Genomic DNA, 22,384 nt, shown 5'->3' with positions numbered 1-22,384 from the left:
TAGCAAAACCCATGACAAAACAAAACAGTGATCAACTACAAGGGGAAAAAAATGCACAAGAAAAGATATGTAATCATAGTATATCATGTGGCTAAGATATGCACAACATTTTTTTTAACATCTTTATTGGAGTATAATTGCTATACAATGGTGTATTAGTTTCTGCTGTATAACAAAGTGAATCAGCTATACGTATACATATATCTCCATATCTCCTCCCTCTTGCGTATCCCTCCCACCCTCCCTATCCCACCCCTCTAGGTGGTCACAAGCACCAAGCTGATCTGCCTGTGCTATGAAGCTGCTTTCCACTAGCTATCCCTTTTACACTTGGTAGTGTATATATGTCCGTGCTACTCTCTCACTTTGTCCCAGCTTACCCTTCCCCCTCCCCGTGTCCTCAAGTCCACATTCTACGCCTGCACCTTTATTCCTGTCCTGCCCCGAGTTTCTTCAGAACCTTTTTTTTTTTTTTTAGATTCCATATGTATGTGTTAGCATACAGTATTTGTTTTCCTCTTTCTGACTTACTTCACTCTGTATGACAGGCTCTAGGTCCACCCACCTCACTACAAATAACTCAATTTCGTTCCTTTTTATGGATGAGTAATATTCCATTGTATATATGTGCCACATTTTCTTTATCTATTCATCTGTCGATGGACACTTAGGTTGCTTCCATGTCAAAAAGACAACCCTCAGAATGGGAGAAAAGATTTGCAAACAAAGCAATTTATAAAGGATTCATCTCCAAAATATATAAGCAGCTCATGCAGCTCAATATCAAAAAAACAAACAGCCCAATCCAAAAATGGGCAGAAGACCTAAATAGACATTTCTCCAAAGAAGATATACAGATTGCCAAGAAACACATGAGAGGATGCTCAACATCACTACTCATTAGAGAAATGCAAATCAGAACTACAATGAGGTATCACCTCACACCAGTCAGAATGGCCATCATCAAAAAATCCACAACACTTTTTTAAACAGATTTATTTTTTAGAGAATTTTTAGATTCACAACAAAATTGAGTGGAAAGGACAGAGGGTTTCCACATGCTCCTTGTTCCCACGCGTGCAGTCTCCCCATCTATGACCACCCATACTAGAGTGGTACATTCCTTACACTTGAACCTACACTGACACATCATTGTCACCCAATGTCCATAGTTTACATTAGGGTTCACTCAGTGTTGTACATTCTGTGGGTTTTGACAAATGAATAATGACATGTATCCACAATTATAGCATCATACAGAATAGTTTCATTGCCCTAAAAGTCTTCTGTGCTCTACCTGTTCATCCTTCCTTCCCCATTAGTGCCTGGCAACCATTGATCTTTGTACTGTCTCCATAGTTTTGGCTTTTCCAGAATGTCACATAGTTGGAATCATGTAGCATGTAGCTTTCAGAATGACTTTTTCACTTAGTAATATGCATTTAAGGTTCCTGCATGTCTTTTCATAGTTTTATAGCCCATTTCATTTTAGTGCTGAATAATATTCCATTGTCTGGATGTACCACAGTTTACTTATCCATTCATCTCCTGAAGGATATATTGGTTGCTTCCACATTTTGGCAATTATAAATAAAACTGCTATAAACATTCTTGTGTAGGTTTTCAGTATGGACATAAATTTTCAACTCATTTGGGTCAATACCAAGGAGCACGTTGCTGGTTCATATGTTAAGAGTATGTTTAGTTTTGTAAGAAACTGACAAACTGTCTTCCAAAGCAGCTATAACATTTTGTATTCCACCAGAAATGAATGAGAGTCCCTGTTGTTCCACATCCTTGCCCACATTTGGTGTTGTCAGTGTTTTGGATTACTGCCACTCTAAGATGTACAATGGCACGATTTTTTTACACAGTCTTAATAATTAAAACACTGAATAATAACTTATCCCCAAATTATGTAAAATCATGTTTGGGGTGTGTGGGGAAGAAAGAGAGGAGAGGAGGTATTATAGTGGTTTAATAATGCTGAATTTTCTTTTTCCAAAATAGGAAATCAGAGATATCATCTAAAACTATTAAGTGCAGAAATGGCAATATAAAGCTACCATTTATAAATACGGAAGTAAATACCGGAAGATTTAGCACATATAAATGAAAGGCTTGGAAATAGTTGCCTCTGCATTGCAGGGCTGGTGGATGTGTGAGGTGGGAGGGCAGCAGTTAGGGCATGATGGTATGATGTTTTTTTTCTCATAATTTTATAGTACTACTTGAATTTTTTTTAAATAAATTTATTTATTTATTTTTGGCTGCATTGGGTCTTCGTTGCTGCTCATGGGCTTTTCTCTAGTTGTGGAGAGTGGGGGCTACTCTTCGTTGCGGTACGTGGGCTTCTCATTGCAGTGGCTTCTCTTGTTGCGGAGCACGGGCTCTAGGCGCGCCGGCTTCAGTAGTTGTGGCACACGGGCCCAGTAGTTGTGGCTCACGGGCTCTAGAGCACAGGCTCAGTAGTTGTGGCACACGGGCTTAGTTGCTTCACGGCATGTGGAATCTTCCCAGACCAGGGCTCGGACCCATGTCCCCTGCATAGGCAGGCAGATTCTTAACCACTGCACCACCAGGGAAGTCCCGTACTACCTGAATTTTTGAACAATATATGTGAATTTTGTTTGATAAGTAGATTTTAAGTGAATGGATAATTTATAAATATTTCCAAAGAACAAGAATTGGCGTAATTTCTTTCATGTTTTCAGAAGGCCTGAAAAGAAGCCTTATGAATGTGGCATCTCAGATCACCTGAAAGGCTCTGAACAGACTTGGGGAAGTATGCTGTGCTTCAGGGTACTGTGGAGTATAACCCCATTTAGCTGCCAGTATTTAACCTTGTACAAATACTGACCCTATCTCTGTGCTTCAGTTTCCTCATTAGTAAAATGAGGATAATAATTGTTCCCTTGTTAGATAAATACTATTATTATAGTCTCAGTGAAAGTATAATTTATGTAAATCAAGTACATCTTGGAGAAATTAAATTGATATTGTAGAGCCTAAAGATTTCGATTAATATTTCCACAGTCTATTGCTTTGATCATGTACTAAGTTTGTGGTTTTGTTTGAGTTTTGAATATCTCTGTGCTTTGTTTGCTCAATGATTACTATAAGGTTGTGGTAAAGATACAACCAAATACAAAATATATATGAAAAGACATAAACTATAATATAGTGTGTAGATGCTAAACATTTGTCTGCCTTCTACACATCAGGCACTGGGATGAGCACAGCCCCTGCTTCAAGGAGCTCAGGGTCTCACAGGGAAACTTACATGTATGTGTAATTTATAGTACCTGGTGGAAGTTTGTCTAATGGGCTTGACAGACAGTGAGGGAAGAGGCTGGAGCATTGACCATTTACTGGAGAGAGCCACTTGGTGGGGCGCTTGGATTTCACAGATCTGTCAGGTTAAGAAAAACTTGAGTACTAGCATAGTGATGACACCTTTTGAATTTGCCAAATCAGTGCGTTAAAACAAGCAAACAAATAAGAAAAGCTACAGTTATTCTGATTGTTTCACTAAATGCAAGGACATTTACACATACACACGTGAGAAGTTCTAAATTTCAGAATAAAGTCTCACATTTTCACCACAGACCAGTGAATATGACTTTGTGGATCAGTATCTATCTATATCCCAGTGTCTGGTCTATAGTTACCTAGAGAAATAAACTTTCCAAGCTGCCTGCTAAAATAAAAACAAAAATTTTCCAAGTTATGAAAGCGGACAATGAGAAGATAAAGCATTTCAGGCAGAAGAAAGAGCATATATGTATAAAGGCCTGGCATTATGAAACGATCCGATGTGTTCAAGGAACGGGGAGTTCAGTATGATACATGGCAGAGGTGGGGGGTATGGTATAATATAGTATTGCATTATTAGACTTCATACTTTGGGTGACATAAAAATGTAGAACAGGCTCCTGTCCTCAGAGTTCACTGTATAATTATTGACAATAGAAAAGTTAACAATATAAGAGTTCATTCTGAAGACAGATAAAAAAGGACAAAGGATTACACAGTATGGGGCAAACTGAGTGTCCGTGGTCAAGGAGGTTGGCAGCAGAAGTAATAATCGTGATGATGATGATGATAGAAGCAGTGGCTGTTATAAACACTTTACATATATGAAGTTAGATTAGATTAATATTTATAACAACTCTACAAGACGGATAGTACTACTATCCCCATTTTATAGATAGGGAAACTGAGGCACAGAGAAGTCAGGATATGTGCCCAGTGTCACATAACTGCTAAGTAGTAGAGACAGGATTTAAACCCTGGCAGTCGGACTCCAGAATTTATACTCCTAATTAGTACAGCGCACTGCCTGTCATGGAAGGATAGAAAAGAGGGGAAATTTTAAAAGGAAATATACAAGAGATGTCATGTAATAAGAATTCGAGGATTTGGTAAGTGGCTGTGTTGAGGGTATCTGTATTACAATAAGTGATGAATGTCCCTTTGTCTTTCTTACTGAAAGAGAGGGGTCATTCTATTCTGCAGAAACAGATTACTCAGTCATAGTGTTGAGACTTTTATCCAAGGAAACTTTTTTTATGTGTTTCTTACATTCCATTCTCAGGTTCAGTTTTAAAATATTATATTAAATGTGTACTTAAGCTCACTGTGTGGTCCTTGGCTTATTTAAACTGCTACCATTTCACTCTAGGACCTCTCAAACTCACCTAAGCTAGGAAATGTTGCCTAATTCCCTTGCTGTTCTCTGTTACACAGTGGGATATAATAGAAAGTGAGTTATTGGAACCTAAAACGGCAATTAACCAGTTTTTTAGTTGCCCAGAGGAATGACTTATGTTGGACAAGTAGTAAAGCATGCTGATTCAATTTAGTTTATTACTTTTATGGTTCCCAAGGGGACATAGACTGGCATTTGCACGACTGAATTATTGATTATCTTGTATCATTCTGCATTTTTTAAAAAACACACTATATGTGTAGATAGATAAGAGAAAGACAAAGGAGAGAAAAGAGAACAGATGAGAGAAAAGAAGTAATGATCCATTAAGCATGAACTTATGCTATGCCAATGACAGTTTTACACATCTCCTGACTCCCCAGTCTCCCCAGTTCATTGTTCTCTCTAAAAGATCAGGACTGGGGAGTATGTGTTCTGTGTTTAGAAATGCAAGAAGAGAAGAATTAAAACTATGATTTAAGACTGAGAGTACTTTGAGGGCATAGACTAGATCTCCACTGTTTTTTTGGGGGAGGGGGAGATCTCCACATTTTTATCTCTAGCACATGAGCTGGCACCAGTAACCTGTCATAAATGTTTGATGAATTAATGAAGTAAGGGCTAGCTAATTGTTTGTTCAATTATCCATTCATTTACTGTCTCTATACAGTAAACCTTTATTGGGTGTCTAGCAATGTGAAGAAAACCATCTGTTCAGAGGCCACAGAAAAAATTAGAAATACTGATGTCTTGCCTTGATAGACTGATTGATCAGGAAAGGGCCCTAGAGATATCTAATCCAATGTCTTAATTATACAGATAAGGAAAACAAGGCCCATGGAAATGAGGCATCTTGTGCCAAGGGTACAGAAGGCGGAACTCGACACCAAGCCTCTGACTGTCCTTTTCTCAGTGCTACACAAGTTTACCTTCCACAATAAGTGCAATGATTTAGTGTTTTTAATCATTAACATTCTTGAGTTTTTTTCCCACCTCTTTTCCTCACCTCCAGGTCAGGTTAGTGCACATCGTATCCGAATCTTGTCAGTTTAAGGCTACATTCCCACTCCTTCCCAAAGAGGAGCTGAACTCAAAATACCCTTGCCTAGCAAACCACTCCAGGGGGAGTAAAGGGGATAAGATCTCAGCATAGCAGAGGTGCCCAGCAGCCAACAGTAGATCCCACAGAAATGTGTCATGAATATCTGTATATCAAGACTCAATTATTCTGATTAAAATACATATTTTATAATTAAGTATTATAAATATTATTTATAATAAAACATTATTTCTCAAAACTTCTAAGGATAACAATTTCATTTACAGTACCATCCAAATAATTAAATACCTAGGAATAAATTTAATCAAGGGCATAAGGACTTGTACACTGAAAACTATGAAACATTGTTAAAACAAATTAAAGAAGACCTACATAAATGGAAAGACATCACACATTCATGCATTGGAAGACATGATATTGTTAAGATTTTCAATATTACCTAAAAAGATCTAGAGATTAAATTCAATCTCTGTCAACATTTCAATGGCCTTTTTTGCAGAAATGGAAAAACTAATCCTGAAATTCATATGGCATTGCAAGAGGACCTGAATACCCAAAAATTCTTGAAAAAGAAGAACAAAGTTGGAGGAGTCATACTTCCCAATTTCAAAACACCTCAATGTTACAGAAATCAAAGGAGTTTGCTGTTAGGACTGACATATAGACCAATGGAGCAGAGTTAAGTCCAGAAATAAATTTATACATCTGATTTTGACAAGGATGCCAAGAGCGTTCAATGGGGAGAGAATAGTCTCTTCAACAAACGGTTCAGGGACAGTTACATATCCACGTCCAAAAGAATGAAGTTGGAACCCTACTTCACACAATATATAAATATTGACTCAAAATGGATCAGTGACCTAAATGTAAGAGGTTAAACCATTAAAGTCTTGGAAAAAAAATAGAGATAAATCTTCATGACCTTGGTTTTGGCAATAGATTCTTAGATACAATACCAAAAGCATAGCAACAGGGCTTCCCTGGTGGCGCAGTGGTTGAGAGTCCACCTGCCGATGCAAGGGACACGGGTTCGTGCCCCAGTCCGGGAGGATACCACATGCCGCGGAGCGGCTGGGCCCGTGAGCCATGGCCGCTAAGCCTGTGCGTCTGGAGCCTGTGCTCCGCAATGGGAGAGGCCACAACAGTGACAGGCCCGCGTAATGCAAAAAAAAAAAAAAAAAAAGCATACCAACAAAATTTTCAAAATAGATAACTTATACTTTATCAAAATTAAAAACTTTGTATATCAAATGACATTATCAAGAAAGTGAAAAGACAGCCTACAGAATGGGAGAAAATATTTGTAAATCATGTATCTGATAGAATATATATTCTGGTTCTTAAATAGAGTGTACATATATATTCTGATGTATTCTAGTATCTGTAATATATAACACAACAACAAAATGACAACCCAATTTTTTAACATGGTCAAAAGACTTAAATATATCTCCAAAAGAGATATACAAAAGAAGATAATACAAATGTCAGGCAACAAACATAAATGCTAAACATCATTGGTCATTAGGGAAATACAAATTAAAACCACGGTGAGTTACCACTTTACACCCACTAAGACGGCTATAATTTTTTTAATGGAAAGTAAGTGTTAGCAAGTGTGGAGAGAAATTGGAACCTTCATACATTGCTGATGGGAATGCAGAATTGTTGTCCCAGTGTGGAAAACATTTTGGCAGTTCCTTAAAAATTTAAACACAGAATTGCCATATAACCCTGCAATTCCACTCCTAAGTATATACCCCACAAAATGGAAAACAGATACATGTACATGCATGTTTATAACAGCATTATCTATGATAGCCAAAATGTGGAAACAGACCACATGTCCATCAGTGGATGAATGGTTTAACAAAATTTGGTAAGTACTATTCACACAGACACAAAAGGACACATATTGTTTGATTCCATTTATATGAAATATCCAGAATAGATAAATCCATAGAGACAAGATTGTAGATTTGTGGCTGCCACGGACTGGGGGCCAGAGAGAATGGGGAGATACGCGTTAATGGGTAAGTACATTGTGAGTATACTATATGCCACTGAGTCTTTTATCTTAAAATGCTTAATTTTAGGTTAAAATGAATTTCTCCTCATTTTTTTTAAAAAAGCTTCAATAGAATGATTCATTCAAGATAGCCAAGTTTTTGTGTAGTTCCTTTAAACATCAAAACCTTTTATTATTAAAAACAAAACAAAAACACACATACTAAGATGTGGTGGTTTTGTCACCATTGTAATGAAATAATTTACGTAAGTATTTGTCTATTATTAATAGTAAACATTTATATAGCACTTGCTGTGTACCAGGCACTATTCTTATCCTCTTGTATACATTAAGCTCATTTAATCGTCACAGTAACCATATGAGGAAAGTGTTATTTTTATATCCATGTTTCACAGATAAGGAGAGCAGGGCACAGCAAGGTAAATTACAATGCTAGGATCACACAACCACTTGGTAGAGCCAGAATGTGAACCCAGGATGCCTTGCTCCAGAATCTGTGCTTTTAACCACAATCATATACTGCTTCTTAAAAATCTTTCCACATTTATACAGTAAACTCCATAAAGCAGGGATTTAAATCCATGTCAGGCCCAGAGAAAATCTGATAGTTTTATGGTAAGTGAATGAATGAACAAGCAAAAAATGAACCAACTTTGTACCAAAATTGTTATAGATTAAATGTGTCCCCCTAGAATTTATATGTGCCCTAATAAAAGAGATCCCAGAAAGCTCCCTCTCCCTTTCCACCATGTGAGGTTTTAGCAGGAAGCCATCTAAGAACGAGGAATAGGACCCTCATCAGACATCAGATCTGCTGGTGCCTTGATCTTGGGCTTCTCAGCCCCTAGAACTATAAGAAATAAATTTATTATTTATAAGCCACTCAGTCTGCAGTATTCTGTTATAGCAGCCCAAACAAAAACAAATATCCTGGCAGTTAGAAACTTTTATGTTTTCTGCTTGGCTCTCACTGGTATTTCAGAGAGGGGAGATTTGATATAAGTAAGGCACTGTGCCAGGCACTGCAGATAGGTAAGATGAATATAGTTGAGTCCAGAATCAGTGAACTATTACAAAATTGGTACTTACTTAAACTGCAATGAATTATGAGTAGCCTTAAGTGGAAATAGGTCTATAAATCTCACTATTTTATAAGGCATTTCCCCCCAGTAAAATGGGGATGGTGGGTTTTTTTGTCTTTTTTTTCTGGTATGTGGGCCTCTCACTGTTGTGGCCTCTTCCGTTGCAGAGCACAGGCTCCAGACACGCAGGCTCAGTGGCCACGGCTCAGGGGCCTAGCCGCTCCGCGGCATGTGGGATCTTCCTGGACTGGGGCACGAACCCGCGTCCTCTGCATCGGCAGGCGGACTCTCAACCACTGTGCCACCAGGGAGGCCCGGGATGGTGGGTTTTAATGCATAAAGTGCTGTATATATGTATTTAAATTGATGACTTAATTTTTAAAGCTAGTTAAGATCTTCATCAGGGGTATTAAACACCTATAGAATGGTTCATTTTATTATGACTTTATGGCTAAAGACAGGAGAACAGGGTTAAAAAGTTACTCAAACATTGCAGTAATACACTGTCTCATACTGGGAGCAAAGACATCAACAGAAACTACCATCTGGTTGTGTTTGGATGCTACATGAGCAAATCTGTCAGCTTTCTCATAGCTTTCTCCTTCATATACTATTGCCATTCTGAACTAACCATTCCAGCCAACATTATGTTCTTTCAGATGTGTTAGCAAAAGCAGTTTAAATTCGATTGTATCATTTTTCAGATGTTAATCAAGCAGTCTGCACCGTTCCATACACAGTTCCTTCCGGAAGATAGAACTTGTCTGAAAGAACAAGGCAGACAGGCCTTGGCCCCTTAATATCTGATTGCCAGCTTGATTTGTTACTTGCCCTCTGGGGAGAAAGATGTGCTATCCAAATAAAATGTGCATGCAGTACTTTTCAGGATATAGCAGAACAAAGAACAACCAGAGAAGAAAAACGGAAGACTGGACAGCTGCATTTAGTCTAGGTTGGCTGTTTAAAAGGGGCTTTTGTTCATGACCATTTATTAAGCAACCCCTTTGAACCAGGTGTTGTAGTAAAGATATCATTGGGATTCTCTCACTATTCTGTTTGGCAGAACTATCTTTCTTCCACTTCCTAGAATGCTCCAAAGTCTTTCTGCCTTCAGAGTCTTCAAAAGCTCTTTCCTCTACCTGAATAATTACTTATCCTTTATGACTCGGCTTAAATGTCTCTTTCCCTAACACGCTGTGATGTTGCATTCCCCCACTGCTTCTTTTATAATGTCTTGAACTTTTCTTTCAGAGCACTTAACACAATTATAATTTAAATATTTGTGGTATAACTTGTTTCATATTCTCTGCTAGGTATAAGCTTCAGTAAGGCCGGCACAAGAGTCACTCTGGCTCACCACTGCATTCCCAGCCACTAGATGAAGATGAGGGCCTGGCACATAGTAGAGGCTCAATAAGTATTTACTGAATGATAAAATGAGTAAATGAATGATACAGGCAGACCATACCCTCTAATACTCACAGTTCAGCACGATTTAATTTTTATGTAGGATCTTTGCTGTTTTCAGAATTAATCCTTATTTTTAAATTAAGTTGTAAATGCTTAAAAAATAAAATAACATAACCTAGTAATTGGGCGTGGAGAAGGGGGTTGTTTAGTGGGGAGATGAATTAAGTTCTATTTATGTCTATCAGAACATCCAACTACCAGGTTTAAAGCTCCTTCATAGTTTGGCATCGCAAAAATGAAACTAAGGCCCCTTTCCTCTTTCTCACAAATGAGACTCTCTACAAAGTCTCAAAGTTTGACAGTAGTTGCTGAATGATTAGGCTCTATTTTAAAATAATCAGTACTTTTTTTTCTTGGATTTCTTCTTTTATTGAAGGTTTTATACTGCCCACAGTTTCCCTCAATGACTAATCCAATAAATAGTGAGACGTTCTGAGAGCAAAGAGAGAGTAGATACAGAGAAAGGAAAAATGATGCAGAGGGGATTTGAGCCTTTTAATGTGAAATCTGATTTGCATGTCAACCACATTCCTGTAGGATTCAGATTATAGTTTTGTAATAGTCTCTGCCTTGTTCTATCTTTCATAAAAGCTTATGGAGTTTTGGTTACCAGCATTTGCTGTCTGTCCCTTGTTAGTTGGAAACTCAGCTTTTCTTTTGGATACAGTTCAAACTTTGTATGGCATTATACACCCACACAAGCCCTATGAGCTAAAGTTTCCATGTTTTCTCTTCATAGGATTCAGAATCTTATTAGCCTACAGAATTCTCTCCTCTATTAATATAAAATCTTAGTTTATCAATATTGGCATTGATGTGGAAATTATCTTTTTCTACCTCAGAGAATTCTGAAATGACATGTCAGATATACATCTGGAGTTAGTCTACTTATTTTCCAAAAGTTTTCTATTTTGAGAATTCATTTACTCAATTACTTTACTAAATGTGGATGACAAATAAGAAATGAATGGGCAAAGAATACCTGAAAACTAAGATTTGTAAACCCAGTGGCATTTGTAGTTACTGGAGCATTAGGATATTTAGAAACCATGACACTGCTGATGAGCATTTAAGTTTTTAGCTAAATGACTCATTTTCCTTTTCAAGGTTAGGACATTAAGATCTAATTAGGGAATTGCCATGGCTTGGATGTACAAAACCCTAACATCATTTGCCTTTATATACATGGTTAGAGTTTATACATACCTAAGAATGTTTTTGAGGGATGAATTTGGTTGAATTTTTCTTACTACTCACATTCACATATACACACACCAGATTTTTCCACTAGATTCTAAAAATAGAAACTCTTTCCTAATAAAAATTAAACACAAATTATTCTGAAGAAGAAAATAAAAACTATGCTTAAGCTAATCGTGAAAAGTTATTTTACGTTTTGGTATATTTCCTTCTAGTCCTTTTGCCATTCATACATTTTATTTAACGATTTTCTAAAATCGTTAAGTTGAGATAGAGTTTTGGATACGTTACTTTCATTTAACTTCCTGTCTTGAGCCTTTCCCATATCATCAAGCTATCTTCATAAATACAATTTTCTGTGACTCTTTACTGAAAATTCCAGTTGCTTCATTTTTCAGAAATTATAAACACTTATTTACATAGATCTTCATCTGCGTTTCTGATTTGTTTACTTTAGAATAGATTCATAAAGTGAAATTACTGAGTAAAATGCCTTGGACATTTTTAAGGCTTTTGATGTACACAGTAAAATTGCTTTTTGGAATGCTAATAGCAACTTAATTCCTACTTGCTACATATGACAAAGCTTAATATCTTTGCTACAAAATAGATCATATAAATAACTTTTTAAAATGCTATAAAAGTAAAATGGGTTAAGAACATGAACAGAAAATCTACTATAATGAAAACAAATATCCATATAAACATATATGAACAATATTAAATCTCATTGGAAATACAAACTATAATAATGAAAATACTATTTTAATTAAACTATTTTTTTCTTTGAAAGTATTTGAAGGTAGGATGTTAACATTAGGGGAAGCTGGGTAAAGGGTATATTGGAACTGTGTACTACTTTTGTAACTTTTCTGTAAGTCTAAAATTATTTCAAAATAAAAAGTTTAAAAATTGACTCATATAATGGCTCTAGGTGCTTATTCAGTAATGTCATTGTACTTATCGACCTTGTATAAATGAGCCAGTGTACTCCCAGAAACCTTTCTTGGAGCATACCTAGCTAGTTCTTCATTCAAGTACCACTCTAGTATTAAAAAACAAATATAAAATTTTCCAGTCAGTGCTCTCATTTATTGCAGAAGTCTCTGAACCTGTTCCATATGTTAAGTACTCTGTCTCATTTAATCCTTTCTACAGTCCTAGAAAGTGAACATTAAAATTATCATGCTCATTTTACAGATGAGAAAACCAAGCCTGTAAGGTTGAGTAACTCATCTGAAGTTATACTCTAAAATGTTTAAATTTAATTGATTTCATTTATGAGATATGTCCATTTCACAGAAATGGCTTACATTTGGGGAATGAATGGTAGTCTTTATTTTCAACTGGATATGGTGTTCCCTTTCCAACAGATGAACCTACAGACATCATTCCACGAAGCTGCCAACTAACGACAGATGTTCCACAAGTCACACAGCTGCTAAACATGACTAAACTCCGCCAGACTGAAATAAAATTTGGAGGTCATCCTCTAAGTTCAGCAGAATCAGGTATGTACTCAAGCATCTAAATTATAAGCATGTTTATTTGTAAGACCAAAAAGGGGTTGGGAGTGGGGGGTGGAACAGCCTTGTGATGATGCTTTATAGCCTGAGGTTAAATATTAAGTCACTTTAACATCAACTCAAGTCAGTGATGAGTCATTATTTTAAATTTCTCTTCTAGCAACTAAAATATCTTCTCGATTTTTACACGATAAGTGAAACATCCTGGGTTGTTCCTCTGTATTTCCTGTATGCTTCCACGCCCTGCCAGGTATACCTCCCAAACGTCTCTCAAATCTGATCCTATTGCTACTTTCATTGTTCAGGTTCCCCACTGTTACTCACCTCACCCTCCCAGTTAATCTTCACGTTGCTCTCAGATTTCTCTTTCTGATAATAGAAATAGAAATGTGATCGTGTCACTCTTTGATTAAAGACTTTTAATACCTTTCCCATTATCTTAAAGACAGAATGAAAAAACCCTTGGGAACTTACACAAAGCCAACCTCCTCTATTCCAAACTTACTCCACAGTTTCATCTCCAGACCCTTTCTCTCATTTCCCATGTGTTAATTTCTGACCACTCTGGGCTTTCATATGTTTGTATTTTGGGATTGCTATATTGTTGGCCTAAAATGGCTTCTTTGCCTTTCTGCCTGGAAAAAACTCCCAATTCATCTTTCTAGATCCAACTCAAATGGTACGTCTTCTATTCTAACAAGCATTGTTCTCCCCTTTTGATGGTTTTTTCTTTCTTTTTTTTTTTTTTGCAGTACTTTTTAATTAATATGTCTGCATTCCCCAATTAAGCGTGACTTCCTCCAAAATGGCACTGAACCTCATTCTTCTATTCTTCTATATCCCTAGCATCTAACACAGTGCTTGCCATATATTAGGCCAGGGGCTGCAAACTCATATTACCACAGAAGCCAGTCAGAAAACATAAATGAGTAGAGTGGGCTGGATGCCTAGATCTTTGACCCAGAGAAACATTTTCTAATTCAACAGTGAGCCCTGTTGGGAGTGGAGGGGGGCGGTTAGGGGAGAGGCATGAGATAGTTGCTTCAAAGAAGTTGTTTTCTAGTATTGAAACAGTAATACTAACAGCTATGCAAATGATACAATACATGGCAGTTGATGCTCAGCCTCTGTGAGAGAGCTGTAGGGAGTGGTGAGAACTACAGCAAAGTGGATTCTCCTTTTCCGTCTAGAAGGGGCACCTGCAGTTCAGTTCTAGCCAAGTTTTGTCTTGCAAGAACATAGGCCCAGCCTTGCCAGATCTTTCATTCTTTTCAAGAGGACCTCAGTATCCCAATGTTTACGATAACTCTCCCAATTTTAAAAGTATTGTCTAAACTCTAAAATTTTTTGAAAACACTCTGTGGGCCAAAGACAAAATATGCCAGGGCTGCCAGTTTTCTACCTTTATAATAGACACCCATAGCTATTGACCAAATGAATGAATAGTACTTACAAATCAAGAAACCTGTTATTCAGGTGAGTGATTCTCAACTTCCTATATGTTAGAATCACTTGGGACTTTTAGAAAATAACTGATATAGAAAAGAAGGAGAGAAGATGGCAGAAGAGTCAGACGTGGAGATCACCTTCCTCCCCACAAATACGTCAGAAATACATTTACATGTGGAACAACTTCTACGGAACACCTACTGAATGCTGGCAGAAGACCTCAGACCTCCCAAAAGGCAAGAAACTCCCCATGTACCTGGGTAGGGCAAAAGAAAACAGAAAAAAACAGAGACAAAAGAATAGTGCTGGGACCTGCACCAGTGGGAGGGAGCTGTGAAGGAGGAAAGGTTTCCACACACTAGGAAGCCTCTTCGTGGGCGGAGACTGCGGGTGGCAGAGGGGGAAGCTTCGGAGCCGTGGAGGAGAGCACAGCAACAGGGGTGCGGAGGGCAAAGCAGATTCCCGCACAGAGGATCGGTGCCGACTAGCACTCACCAGCCCGAGAGGCTTGTCTGCTCACCCACAAGGGTGGGTGGGGCTGGGAGCTGAGGCTCGGGCTTCGGTCGGAGCCCAGGGAGAGGACTGGGGTTGGCTGCGTGAACACAGCATGCAGGGGTTAGTGCACCACGGCTAGCTGGGAGGGAGTCCAGGGAAGAGTCTGGACCTGCCGAAGAGGCAAGAGATATTTTCTTCCCTCTTTGTTTCCTGGTGCGCGAGGAGAGGGGATTCAGAGCGCTGCTTAAATGAGCTCCAGAGACGGGCGCGAGCCGCGGCTAACAGCACAGACCCCAGAGATGGGCATGAGAGCGCTAAAGCTGCTGCTGCCGCCAGCAAGAAGCCTGTGTGCGAGCACAGGTCACTATCCACACACCCCTTCCGGGGGGCCTGTGCAGCCCACCACTGCCAGCGTCCCGGGATCCACGGACAACTTCCCTGCGAGAACGCACGGCGTTTATCAGGCTGGTGCAATGTGACGCCGGCCTCTGCCGCCGCAGGCTCACCCCGCACTCCGTACCCCTCCCTCCCTGGCCTGGGTGAGCCAGAGCCCCCGAAGCAGCTGCTCCTTTAATCGCATCCTGTCTGAGCGAAGAACAGATGCCCTCCGGCGACCTACACGCAGAGGCGGGTCCAAATCCAAAGCAGAACCCCAGGAGCTGTGCGAACAAAGAAGAGAAAGGGAAATCCCTCCCAGCAGCCTCAGGAGCAGCGGATTAAATCTCCGTAATCAACTTGATGTACCCTGCATCTGTGGAATACCTGAATACACAACGAATCATCCCAAATTGAGGAGGTGGACTTTGGGAGCAACGATATATATATATATTTTCCCTTTTTGTCTTTTTCCCTTTTGTGAATGTGTATGTGTATGCTTCCGTGTGTGATTTTGTCTCTATAGCTTTGCTTTTACCATTTGTCCTAGGGTTCTGTCTGTCTGGATTTTTTTTTCTTTTTCTCTTTTTTTTGCTATAGTTTTAGCACTTATTATCATTGGTGGATTTGTTTTTGGTTTGGTTGCTCTCTTCTTTCCTTTTTTTTTTTATTTTTAAAAATTTTTATAATTTTTTTTAATTTAATAATGTTATTTTATTTTATCTTCTTCTTTCTTTCTTTCTTTCTTTTCTCCCTTTTATTCTAAGATGTGTGGATGACAGGCTCTTGGTTCTCCAGCCAGGTGTCAGGGCTGTGCCTCTGAGGTGGGTGACCCAAGTTCAGGGCACTGGTCCACAAGAGATCTCCCAGCTCCACGTAATATCAAACAGCAAAAATCTCCCAGAGATCTCCATCTCAACGCCAAGACCCAGCTCCACTCAACGACCAGCAAGCTACAGTGCCGGACACCCTATGCCAAACAACTAGCAAGACAGGAACACAACCCCACCCATTAGCAGAGAGGCTTCCTAAAATCATAATAAGGCCACAGACACCCCAAAACAAACCACCAGACGTGGACCTGCCCACTAGAAAGACAAGATCCAGCCTCATTCACCAGAACACAGGCACTGGTCCCCTCCACCAGGAAGCCTACACAACCCACTGAACCAACCTTACCACTTGGGACAGACACCAAAAACAACGGGAACTACAAACCTGCAGCCTGCGAAAAGGAGACCCCAAACACAGTAAGTTAAATGAGAAGACAAACACACAGCAGATGAAGGAGCGAGGTAAAAGCCCACCAGACCTAACAAATAAAGAGGAAATAAAAGTCTACATGAAAAAGAATTCAGAGTACTGAGAGTAAAGATGATCCAAAGTCTTGGAAATAGAGTGGAGAAAATAAAAGAAACGTTTAACAAGGACCTAGAAGAACTAAAGAGCAAGCAAACAGTGACGAACAACACAATAAATGAAATTTAAAATTATCTAGAAGGGATCAATAGCAGAATAACTGAGGCAGAAGAACGGATAAGTGACCTAGAAGATAAAATAGTGGAAATAACTACTGCAGAGAAGAATAAAGAAAAAAATGTAAAGAATTAAGGACAGTCTCAGAGACCTCTGGGACATTAAACGTACCAACATTAGCATTATAGGGGTCCCAGAAGAAGAAGAGAAAAAGAAAGGGACTGAGAAAATATTTGAAGAGATTATAGTTGAAAACTTCCCTAATATGGGAAAACAAATAGTTAATCAAGTCCAGGAAGCAGAGAGAGTCCCATACAGGATAAATCCAAAGGGAAATACGCCAAGACACATATTAAACTATCAAAAATTAAATACAAAGAAAAAAATATTAAAAGCAGCAAGGGAAAAACAACAAATAACATACAAGAGAATCCCCACAAGGTTAACAGCTGATCTTGCAGCAGGAACTCTCCACGCCAGAAGGGAGTGGCAGGACGTATTTAAAGTGATGAAGGGCAAAAACCTACAACCAAGATTTCTCTACCCAGCAAGGATATCATTCAGACTTGGTGGAGAAATTAAAACCTTTACAGACAAGCAAAAGCTAAGAGAATTCAGCACCACCAAACCAGCTTTACAACAAATGCTAAAGGAACTTCCCAAGGCAGGAAACACAAGAGAAGGAAAAGACCTACAATAACAAACCCCAAACAATTAAGAAAATGGTAATAGGAACATACGTATTGATAACTACCTTAAATGTAAATGGAATAAATACTCCAACCAAAAGACATAGACTGGCTGAATGGAAACAAAAACAAGACCCGTATATATGCTGTCTACCAGAGACCCACTTCAGACCTTGGGACACATACAGACTGAAAGTGAGGGAATGGAAAAAGATATTCCACGTAAATGGAAGTCAAAGAAAGATGGAGTAGCAATTCTTATATCAGACAAAATAAGACTTTAAAACAAAGACTATTACAAGAAACAAAGGCGGACACTACATAATGATCAAGGGATCAATCCAAGAAGAAGATATAACAATTGTAAATATTTATGCATCCAACATAGGAGCACCTCAATATGTAAGGCAAATGCTAAACAGCCATAAAAGGGGAAATCGACAGTAACATAATCATAGTAGGGGACTTTAACACCGCAATTTCATCAATGGACATATCATGCAAAATGAAAATAAAAAAGGAAACACAAGTTTTAAATGATCCATTAAACAAGATGGACTTAATTGAAATTTATAGGACATTCCATCCAAAAACAACAGAATACACATTCTTCTCAAGTGCTCATGGAACATTCCCCAGGATAGATCTTATCTTGGGTCACAAATCAAGCCTTGGTAAATTTAAGAAAATTGAAGTCCTACCAACTATCTCCTCCGAGCACTATGCTATGAGACTAGATATCAATTACAGGAAAAAGACTAAAAAAAACACAAACACATGGAGGCTAAACAATACACTACTTAATGACCAAGAGATCACTGAAGAAATCAAAGAGGAAATCAAAAAATACGTAGAAACAAATGACAGTGAAAACACGACAACCCAAAACCTATGGGATACAGAAAAACAGTTCTAAGAGGGAAGTTTATAGCACTACAGTCCTACCTTAAGAAACAAGAAACATCTCAAATAAACAACCTAACCTTACACCTAAAACAATTAGAGGAAGAAGAACAAAAAAACCCCCGAGTTATTAGAAGGTAAGAAATCATAAACATCAGATCTGAAATAAATGAAAAAGAACTGAAGGAAACGACAGCAAAGATCAATAAAACTAAAAGCTGGTTCTTTGAGAAGATAAACAAAATTGATAAACCATTAGCCAGACTCATCAAGAAGAAAAGGAAGAAGATTTAAATCAATAGAATTAGAAATGAAAAAGGAGAAGTAATAACTGACACTGCAGAAATACAAAGGATCATGAGAGATTACTACAAGCAACTCTATGCCAATAAAGTGGACAACCTGGAAGAAATGGACAAATTCTTAGAAATGCACAACCTGCCAAGACTAAACCAGGAAGAAACAGAAAATATGAACAGACCAATCACAAGCACTGAAATTGAAACTGTGATTAAAAATCTTCCAACAAACAAAAGCCCAGGACCAGATGGCTTCACAGGCGAATTCTATCAAACATTTAGAGAAGAGCTAACACCCATCCTTCTCAAACTCTTCCAAAATACAGCAGAGGGAGGAACACTCCCAAACTCATTCAACGAGGCCACCATCACCCTGATACCAAAACCACACAAAGATGTCGGAAACAAAGAAAACTACAACCAGTATCACTGATGAACATAGATGCAAAAATCTTCAACAAAATACTCGCAAACAGAATCCAACAGCACATTAAAAGGATCATACACCATGATCAAGTGGAGTTTATCCCAGTAATGCAAGGATTTTTCAATATATGCAAATGAATCAATGTGATACACCATATTAACAAATTGAAGGAGAAAAACCATATGATCATCCCAATAGATGCAGAAAAAGCTTTCGACAAAATTCAACACCCATTTATGATAAAAACCCTGCAGAAAGTAGGCATAGAGGGAACTTACTTCAACCTAATAAAGGCCATATATGACAAACCCACAGCCAACATCTCATCCTCAATGGTGAAAAACTGAAACCATTTACACTAAGATCAGGAATAAGACAAGGTTGCCCACTCTCACCACTATTATTCAACATAGTTTTGGAAGTTTTAGCCACAGTAATCAGAGAAGAAAAAGAAATAAAAGGAATCCAAATCGGAAAAGAACAAGAAAAACTGTCACTGTTTGCAGGTGACTTGATGCTATACATGGAAAATCCTAAAGATGCTACCAGAAAACTTCTAGAGCTAATCAATGAATTTGGTAATGTAGCAGGATACAAAATTAATGCACAGAAATCTCTTGCATTCCTATACACTAATGATGAAAAATCTGAAAATGAAATTAAGAAAACACTCCCATTTACCTTTGCAACCAAGAGAATAAAATATCTAGGAATAAACCTACCTCAGGAGACAAAGGACCTGTATGCAGAAAATTATCAGACACTGATGAAAGAAATTAAAGATTATACAAGTAGATGGAGAGATATGCCATGTTCTTGAATTGGAAGAATCAACATTGTGAAAATGACTATATTACCCGAAGCAATCTACAGATTCTATGCAATCCCTATCAAACTACCACTGGCATTTTTCACAGAACTAGAACAAAAAATCTCACAATTTGTATGCAAACACAAAATACCCTGAATAGCCAAGGCAATCTTGAGAAAGAAAAATGGAGCTAGAGGAATCAGGCTCTATGATGTCAGACTATACTACAAAGCTACAGTAATCAAGACGGTATGCTACTCACACAAAAACAGAAATATAGATCAATGGAACAGGATAGAAAGCCCAGATGTAAACCCACGCACATATGGTCACCTTATCTTTGGTAAAGGAAGCAAGAACATACAGTGGAGAAAAGACAGCCTCTTCAATAAATGGTGCTAGGAAAACTGGACAGCTACATGTAAAAGCATGAAATTAGAGCACTTCCTAACACCATACACAAAAATAAACTCAAACTTGATTAAAGTCCTAAATGTGGGCTTCCCTGGTGGCGCAGTGGTTGAGAGTCCGCCTGCCGATGCAGGGGATGCAGGTTCGTGCCCCTGTCCGGGAAGATCCTACATGACATGGAGCGGCTGGGCCCGTTAGCCATGGCCGCTGAGCCTTTGCGTCCAGACCCTGTGCGTCTGGTGCCTGTTCTCCACGACAGGAGAGGCCACAACAATGAGAGGCCCACGTACTGCAAAAAAAAAAATATATATATATATATACATACACACACAAACAGTAAATACTGGAGAAAAGGGAAACCTCTTGCACTGTTGGTGGGAATGTAAATTGATGCAGCCACTATGGAGTGCAGTATGGAGGTTCCTTAAGAAACTAAAAATAGAACTATGTTACAACCCAGCAATCCCACTACTGAGCATGTACCCTGAGAAAACCATAATTCAAAGAGAGTCGTGTACCACAATGTTCATTGCAGCTCTGTTTACAATAGCCAGGACATAGAAGCAACCTAAGTGTCTATCAACAGATGAATGGATAAAGAAGATGTGGCACATATATACAATGGAATATTACTCAGCCATAAAAAGAAACAAAATTGAGTTATTTGTAGTGAGGTGGATGGAACTAGAGTCTGTCATACAGAGTGAAGTAAGTCAGAAAGAGAAAAACTAATACCATATGCTAACACATATAAGTGGAATCAAAGAGAAAAAAAATGGTAATGAAGAACCTAGGGGCAGGATGGGGATAAAGACGCAGACCTACTAGAGAATGGACTTCAGGATATGGGGAGGCAGAAGGGTAAGCTGGAACAAAGTGAGAGAGTGGCATGGACATATATACACTACCAAATTTAAAATAGATAGCTGGTGGGAAGCAGCCTCATAGCACAGGGAGATCAGCTCAGTGCTTTGTGACCACCTAGAGGAGGGGATAGGGAGGGTGGGAGGGAGACGCAAGAGGGAAGAGATATGGGGATATATGTATATGTATAACTGATTCACTTTGTTATAAAGCAGAAACTAACACACCATTGTAAAGCAATTATATTCCAATAAAGATGTTAAAAAAATAAAAATAACTGGTATAAAAAACATCTTTTTTCCTAATGTCTATGCTTCACCCCCAGAGATTCTGATTTAATTGTCCTAGGCTGGATTTTTTGTTAACTTCTCCAGCAATTCTGACATGCAGCCATGGTTGAGAACCCTTAATGAGAGACTAGATCACTTATCCCCACAAAGGTTTTGTGGGTCAGATGACACTCATACACACTGAAGTAATTCAGAGGACGGTCAAATAGGACAGTTATGGAAGAAGAAGTAGATCTTGAAGCTATTCAATAAATACTCATGTAAGTATTTATAATAAATAAAGATTTATGGAAGTGTAAGATGGTGCAGAAGACTGAGCAAAGACAAGGAGACAGCAAAATGCATGGATGAGTTTCCTGAGGGATCAATAACAGGAATGGCCTCTGAGCAGGAGGGCTGTGTTGAAAGACTATGAGAAGAGTGAGTCTTATATCCCTAAAATAGGCAAATGATAACTTCTTTATTTGGAAGTTGAACTTGACATCAGGCTTCAAGATGAATTTTTAAGTCAAGTGAGACCAGAGATTAAGAATTACAACTAAGATGTCTTTGCTGCCATCTAGGCATAAAATGACTAGTGGTTATGAAAATGGAAAGTGATGACCCTTAGAGAAACCACAGTGGGGAAACTGGCAGGGCTTATTGGTTCTCAGATAACAGATGGGGAAGAGAGAGTGGTCAAAGTTTGAGAGAGGTCAAAGTAGAAAGAGGAGAAAGGAGATAACCATGATGAGATGAATGAGTGGCAAAAACAGACTCACTTTTACTCTCTGTTTATCCAGTATTCATTTATTGTTGGTGTATTTTCTATATGTAA

The 22,384-nt window shown here is 38.4% G+C and overlaps 1 protein-coding gene across 12 annotated transcripts in view; it reads left to right on the top strand.

The window, feature by feature from the left end:
* CFAP20DC (CFAP20 domain containing) overlaps positions 1 to 22,384 on the top strand; it is a 266,604-nt gene that overhangs the window by 127,659 nt on the left and 116,561 nt on the right. For all 12 annotated transcript variants that reach the window (XM_067754980.1, XM_067754977.1, XM_067754978.1 and 9 more), the window contains one exon: positions 12,926 to 13,063. In XM_067754980.1, the coding sequence (XP_067611081.1) occupies positions 12,926 to 13,063 (138 nt within the window). The remainder of the gene's footprint in view (positions 1 to 12,925; positions 13,064 to 22,384) is intronic.

This window comes from Pseudorca crassidens, chromosome 10 (assembly GCF_039906515.1).
Source record: "Pseudorca crassidens isolate mPseCra1 chromosome 10, mPseCra1.hap1, whole genome shotgun sequence".
Taxonomy (NCBI): domain Eukaryota; kingdom Metazoa; phylum Chordata; class Mammalia; order Artiodactyla; family Delphinidae; genus Pseudorca; species Pseudorca crassidens.
The sequence above is the reverse complement of the archived record's forward strand: the minus strand, read 5'-3'. Positions and strand labels throughout refer to the sequence as shown.